Raw genomic sequence first — 7,380 nt, 5'->3', positions numbered from 1 at the left:
GTAGTAAGCACCTATGTTAACATGTGCCAGGCAGAGCTCAAACTCAGAAACAGTTTTCCTGACTCATTGCTTATTATTTAAAAAGCACTTATGTAGTGCTTCCTATGTGGCACACATGGTTCTAAGCACTTTATAAATGTTGACTAATTTGCATAGCACTCTTAGTGAAGGTATTGTCTGAGGTCACACAAATGGTGCTGGTGGAGCCAGGGGATTTGAACCCAGCAGTTTGACTCTAGAGTTTTTGTCTTCCTACACCATACTATGCTATTGTCTATTAATTTCCCGATAGCAGCAGTTTGTATGCAATCAAAAATAGGATATGGTTCCTGCCCTCAAAGGGCTTGCAATCTAAATCTGTTTCTTCTTTCTTTCCTTACATATGTTCAAAGATTTTGATAGAGCACTATGATTTGTTAATTTACTAAATAGCTTCGTTTATTAAGCATGTACCACGTGTACCTACATACTGGGATAGACATTGGAGATATATGAACAATGCAGGCCTGGCTCTTAAGTAACTGACATGAGGGAGAGACATAATTTCCTTTCATAAATGCTAATGGAAGTAGTATTTCAATTAAAACCTTCTAAAAGGGATAATGCTTGAATATTGAGGGATGATTTGGAGTTCGATGGATAAACAAATGGAGAGAGGGAGGGATTGCAGGTGGAAGGCACAGTGGTGTATAAAGGAGCAGGTTGGAGGTCAGGGATGGAGATGATTAAGAGTGTGATGTGACCAGAAGTGGAGGACAGGGTCTAAGTTTGAATAGCCTTGTGTTCCTTACAAAGATATAGAATCCATTCTAATCAGTATGGGCAATAATTAAGACATTTAAATGCTGAAAAAAATCATCTTCACAATATGAAAAATATTGTGTTTTAGACTCATAAAATGGACAGGTTGATCCAGAGCTGCCATTAGAAGTAATTTGGATTCCTAATTTTGTTTTTTACCAATGCCACCTCTTCTCCCACCACCTCCTTTGGCTCCTCTTCTTTGGCCTCTTTTCTGTTTGGCCCTGATCACCATCCAGTCTTGTCACTCCTTCTAGTAATAAAAAACATCTTCACTTTATCAAGGCTTAATCTCAAGTTTTCAGAAAAACACCCAGTATCTGCCATTAAGCCTTATAGTGAATTTAAATGTCAGCCTATTTTCTATGTCAATTCAAAAATCCCCTTTGTTAATAGAATTTCAAGCACCATTGTGAGAAAGAGGAATATTTACATGAGAGAGCAATGAACTATCAAGGGAAGAACCTAGAATTATGATACTTCAGTTAGCACACCTCTTCTCACACTTGAAGACCCATCCTGCCCCACTGAGATGCATTCAAGTTTTGGGAAGTCCTAATCAAGAGAAACTGAATGAAGCATTGTATATCTCCAAAGAGCTCTGAGATTGCTTCTCATCTCTATCCTTTCTCGACCATGTCCTTCCCACATAAAACCCATCCTCATTCTCTCTGAGTCTGTTTCATCTCTTGTGTTTACCTAAAAGAGCTAGTAAAAGATAATGCAGCTGGAACTACTTTACAAAAGTACAATACAGATGAAAGGTATTGCTTATTTTTATATTTCCAGCTAGAATTGAACTGTATATTTCTATGCAGCAGTATTGCTCTAAGGAGCTCTATATTTTAATGGCCTAAAATTTTCATCTTCTCTAATAATGAGAACAATTCGGTTCACCTTCACTTCTTGCATATGAGGTCGTCTTTGCTCTTGTCAGCCCTTTGGAGAATCTGTCTTTCGTTTCTAGAGAAAAACTTAAAGAATAATTTTCTGAATGGCCCTCAATTTGCATTAATGGTGTCCTTCAAGGGAAATGTACTACTTTTTCATGTTGAATCTTTATGCCTTCTTTCTTTTCTTAGATTGAAGAAGCAGTTGAGACACACTTTGGCGGTCATGGCCGAAGGGCCATACTCTACAGTCCTTCCCACAGCAAAACAGAGCTTCGGCTCCACTGGCACGTTCTCAGGGAGCATGGCTATACGGTTGTCATCGCTGAAGAAAACCTTGATGCTGGCCTTGGGCTGGGGCTGCTAGAACAAGGTTAGAATGATAAGAAGTAATTACCAAAGTCACTTGACATATAATGTTAAACGATTTCCAGAAATGTGCTACTGTCTCCCTCTAAAAAAATTCACAAAACCCAATTTTTCTCGCATCATAGAAAACTCCTTTATTTTACTTTCTCTCAATTTTTATTTAGCTGTGTCTCTTTATTCCTGAAATTATTTTGTTTATATTTTTGTAGCAATTTGGAGTTGCATAGTTCATGTTTAAATGCTACATAAAAAATGTTTATGTTTATGAGCCTGAATACATGTTCTGCCCAGCACCAAACTGCTCCATATTTTAAGAAAATTGCCACTTCATCTGACTGCAAGTAGAATGTGCTGAAATTGTTTCCAGAAGACAGCTTAAATGTGATTCACAGATTGGCTCTAAATATGAAAGAAGTATGGATATTTATCATATACGCCATTACCTGTCAAATACTTTTATTTCTGTCATTTGAAGAGGAAAATAAGAGACAAGTTTTTCACCAAGTTATTTGAAAATAAAGTTTAATAGATGATGAGGGTCAAAAGGGCAATAAGAGCTAACATCTCTTGAGCAACTAACCATGTGACAGATTCCATGCTAAACTCTGTATTCATGACTACATTTGACCCTCATGGTAGCCTGCTGAGTATCCTAAGATTAAAAAGTAGTGATTTCCCCCCACCCCCTGCCCCAGATTCCAGAAGAGGAAACTGAGGCTTCAAGGGGTGAAGTGACTCACTCTGTATCTTATACCTGATGTGAGGGAACAATGGATGGTGATACCTGTGTGTCAACCCTCACTTTCTCTGCTCTGCCTTTTGCTGCCACAGTCTCTTTCTTGGCCCGTTGTCCTGCATGAATCTATCATTATGAGAGCTACAGTGATATGGAACACTCACTCAGCATTATACAATGTATCTATTTTCCTATTTGTTAAAAGGGGAGGGAGAGAAGCAATTTGAATGTAACTGCTGCTCTCAGTCATGGTTTGCTCTGGGGGAGAAGAGTCAGATCTCAGTGCCAATGTAGTTTTCAAAACAATCTGGCTGTCATCATAGCACTTCTTCAGTTAGGTGTCCCCTTGCTGGTTTGTGCTGGTGAATGAATGCAAGCTGGAAAGATGTTTCTGTGAAGGTTGGGGGGTTATTTAGTCATGATCACCTCTTACCATATTCACAGTGAAACTGTAAGCTACTTAGCAAAGCTCCAAGGGAACAGAGCCCAAGATGATCTGCTTTGATGAGAAGAAAAGTCTTAAAATGCACAGTCTAGGCCATGAAGGCAGGTGCTTCTAATGACATTTATTTATCCCTGCCCTCCAGCAGTAGTATGAAAATGTAAAGCACTGAGCTTCTGGAAGCAAATAAGAAAAATAAAAGAGATTAGGAAAGCTCTGGAATATTAAGGAGAGCTGAAAACCAACTTTGCAAACCTTATAATTTCGTTGGGGTTAGCTGTATTAACAGGGACCAGTCTAAAGTTCTGAAACATCCATAAATGATATTCAGAAACCTTTTTGGTAGAATGGCTATTGGTGTAAAGGAATGATACAAAATGTTTAGTGTCTTTCTCATCCCACAAAATATGTCATCCCATCACTGAACGGGCGATTGTGTAACCACTGCATGCTGCTGTGTGAGCCCTGCTCCTGGAGTTGTGCAAATTGGCCCTGAGAACATGCCACTATTTTCTAAAATTCCTAAAGTCTCCTACCTTCTTGGTGGCTGCTACTGACTTTCTGTGGGCGCAACATGGATTATCTGTACATTTCAACATCAATTCAATTTCAGTTTTCAATTTTCTGCAGCTCAAAGCAGATGGATTATATCTCCTCTCTCTCTTGATGTCCTTGGGTCAGTTCTACAAGAAAAAGGAGGATTATTCTGCAGCTTCCAAATATTAGGGTTGTGCAAAGACAGCCTGAAGGCAATACAATCTGGCAGCCAAAGGAGCTGCTGGGCCCAGTAGCACAAGATAACTGTACGGTGTCATCAGAATTTGTCAGTGTAAATGCTCATTTAGTTCCTTTCCCCCACATTCCCACAGCTTTTAAAAACATCTGCTTCCTAACTCTTTCTTGGCATTTTTTTTCTTTTACTCTGTATAATAATGTATTATTTCTGGATAGGCCTCAAGAAAGGGTAGTAATTTCACAATTTCATGAGTATGAAAAATTGATTTTCGGTTTTTCATTTGATTTTGTAGTTTTTGCTGTGAGAACAATGTGCACTGAATACCTAAAATAAAAAAAAGTTGTGACTGTAAATCTAACATTTCCTTGATTATTTATAGGAAAAAAAGCCATTTTTAATTACAGCTCATTTTCTATGGCCACAGATTTAACCTATACATTTTGTTTGAATTGAGATACTTACTACAAAAAATATTTTCTAGAGATGTGATTCTTATAGAATTTGTTTTGCTTCTGTTTCACTTATTTACCTCATTGTTATTTTACTCTGTATGCATCAACACAGAATGTGAAACTATATTGGTGCATTTAAACTTAAACTCCCCAAGTCAAGCAGCCAGGGGAGAGGGGAAACAATTCAGAATGATCTGGAGACCCACTCTACTTCATTTTACCATTGCAATTTCTATTTTACCATTGTTAGCTGTTTGCTAACCTATAATTTGAAAATATTACAGTAAAACCAAAATAGATACTCCCATAAATGTTACTGAGTACCCAGGTGCAGATTTGACACATTGATAAAATGCATTCTTGGTCATAGGGCTATAAATATAAAATGTATTTTCCCTATTCTACCTGTCCATTCCACTTGCTTTCCTCTCCTCTCCTGACATGACCTCCTATCACTTCTACTTGACCCCCAGTTGTTTGTGCCATACCTGAAGGCACAGGTGGCCTCTTTCCAACTTGGAGCCATTTTTTTTTAACCGTTTGAGGGTGGAAAAGGATGAAAATTAGAAAAATGAAAAGGGCCACAGGCCAGACAAGCAACATTCCACTATTAAAGATAATCTATAGTGGTAGAGGAACTTTTGGGCTTTATGTTTTATTTAGTTTTCCTACTACCAATTAATTAAATACTTATTGAAAGGAAAAGCAGGCAATCTCAAGTCTTAAATTAGAATATGGGTGTTGTGTTTTTTTCTCCCTTTGGTTAATTCCATTCTCGTGATGTAGTAGAAGTTGATGGCTCTATTGGGAAAGACTATATAGGGCTGTGAATATATGAGCTTAAGCAAGTTAGGTTCTCTGAGCCCTAGTTCTCTTATCTGTTACAGGGAGTAATGATATTTACTTCAGGCTAGTATGTGGTGAGGTTTAATCACGTTGTCCAGCCCCATCAGAATTCTGGGAGGAGACAAAGTAAAGTCAAGCCAGTATTTTATCTCATTCAGTAGTCTGGGAATGAGGTCCAGAATTTTATGTGTTAAAAACGGATATAAGTATAAATTCTTAGGTATTACCCAGTTTGGGGAGCACTGTTTTGAGGGATATAGTATTAGTTCAAAAAGTAGCAATTTTTAGAGTGACTGTTGGGAATAAAATGATGCAAAAGTCTATTTGCACTACTTATGATTTAACTGTTTAGGCATTTACAACCAGCATTTCAACTTTAAATTGATTTTGAGAACAGTATGAGGACAACTGTCTTTACAGATTTAGGCCTACAACATGTAGCAGAATGAAAACATACACATTTATGGTCTTCTAGTCCCTTGCTTTGGAAAAATATATATTACGTCCCTGTGTTTGTGAGAACATATAATTCTCTAAAGCTGCGGTCCCCAAACCCCAGGCTGTGGACCAGGCCACACAGCAGGAGGTGAGCAGTGAGCAAAGCTTTAGCTGCATTTACAGCTGCTCTCCATGGCTGCATCACCACATAAGCTCCACCTCCTGTTAGACCAGCGGCATTAGATTCTCAGAGGAGGAGGAACCCTACTATAAATTGCCCGTGAGAAGGATCTAGGTTGTGCATTCCTTGTAAGAATTTAATGCCTGATGATCTGAGGTGGAGCTGAGGTGGTGATGCTAGAGCTGGGGAGCGGCTGCAAATACAGATTGTTATTAGCAGATAGGTTTGCCTGCACAATAAATGTGATGTGCTTGAATCATCCCCAAACCGTCCTCCCCCACCCCAACAACCCCCCTCCCCCCGCTTCCGTGGAAAAATTGTCTTCCATGAAACCAGTCCCTGGTGCCAAAAAGGTTGGGAACCACTGCTCTCAAGGTAAAGAGAGAAGCACCATCCAATTATTCTCTTTCCTATCATGTAGGTGTTATTTAGTAAATTAGTGCTTCGGTCATAGCAGCCTAAAGGAAAGTAAATGTTTTCTGAAAATTTTTAACCTATTCTCGTGGTGAAATCCAAGTATTATGTAGTCCAAGGGACTCTGTGTCAGAGTAAACTTTCATCACTGGATAAGAATTATGTATGTATATTTGAAGAGTAGTGCATATTTAGCAATTTTCTGTCAGTTTCTGAATACATCTTACACTTTCAAATTTTGTATATTATAATCCATGTGAAAAACAAAATGGAAACCTGCAATCAAAGCTACAGAATTGGAGTCACTCTTATAGTTTCAGTTGCTCTTTTTGTACCTTGGGGGTTTTACGTAGAATACTTTTTGAAGAAATACAAAAAGTAAAAGACCATATTGATTTTCTTTCCTAGAGCTAGCGATCTGTAGCCCACTGGCCAAATCTAGCCCGCTGTTTTTGTAAATAAAGTTTTATTGGAACACAGCCACGCTCATTTATTTTTGTATTGCCTTTGGTTGCTTTTGTTCTACAAAGGCAGAGTTAACTAATTGCAGCAGAGACTGTATGGCCTTTAAAACATAAAATTTTTATTGATAGGCCCTTTACAGAAAAAAGTTTGCTCACCCTTGTATCTAGACTAATTCTATGTAGCTTGATCCTATACCAAGCTTGAAGATTAAATTCTGGGACTGAGACATTTCATTTTTTAACTTGTACCAAACCTCATTCAAAAAGGATTTGGTTGTTTACAATAAAACATACAATAACAAAATTACTAAAATGGAAATATAAAATTAGGGCCCAAACTGGGTATTCTTCTTAGCTACCATAATTTAGGCTTAGTTTGGCTGTGAGCCTTCATAGAACAACAAGAGAAAAAAATAGAAGTTTTACTCTAAGGAAGAAGGGACCATTATGGTTCCTCCCTCTAACTTCCCACATTCCCAAAGTAGTATATTTGAAACAATAAAGGAAATATTAAGTAAACAACGCTGAGTTATGCAATGGGTCAAGGGGCAGAGCAATATTTGTATTGTAAGAGGAGTGGATGTCGTATCTTGGTTCATATAGCAGCCTTC

At 38.1% G+C, this 7,380-nt stretch overlaps 1 protein-coding gene across 1 annotated transcript in view; it reads left to right on the top strand.

Annotated features, from left to right (window-relative positions):
- Nucleotides 1-7,380, top strand: part of CPED1 (cadherin-like and PC-esterase domain containing 1) — a 330,870-nt gene that overhangs the window by 21,383 nt on the left and 302,107 nt on the right. Inside the window, exons 2-3 of the mRNA XM_012652732.1 lie at nt 1,884-2,064; nt 5,812-5,858. Of these exons, the coding sequence (XP_012508186.1) occupies nt 1,884-2,064; nt 5,812-5,858 (228 nt within the window). The remainder of the gene's footprint in view (nt 1-1,883; nt 2,065-5,811; nt 5,859-7,380) is intronic.

The sequence above is a fragment of the Propithecus coquereli genome, unplaced genomic scaffold (genome assembly GCF_000956105.1).
Source record: "Propithecus coquereli isolate 6110/MARCELLA unplaced genomic scaffold, Pcoq_1.0 Scaffold4, whole genome shotgun sequence".
NCBI lineage: Eukaryota > Metazoa > Chordata > Mammalia > Primates > Indriidae > Propithecus > Propithecus coquereli.
The sequence above is the reverse complement of the archived record's forward strand: the minus strand, read 5'-3'. Positions and strand labels throughout refer to the sequence as shown.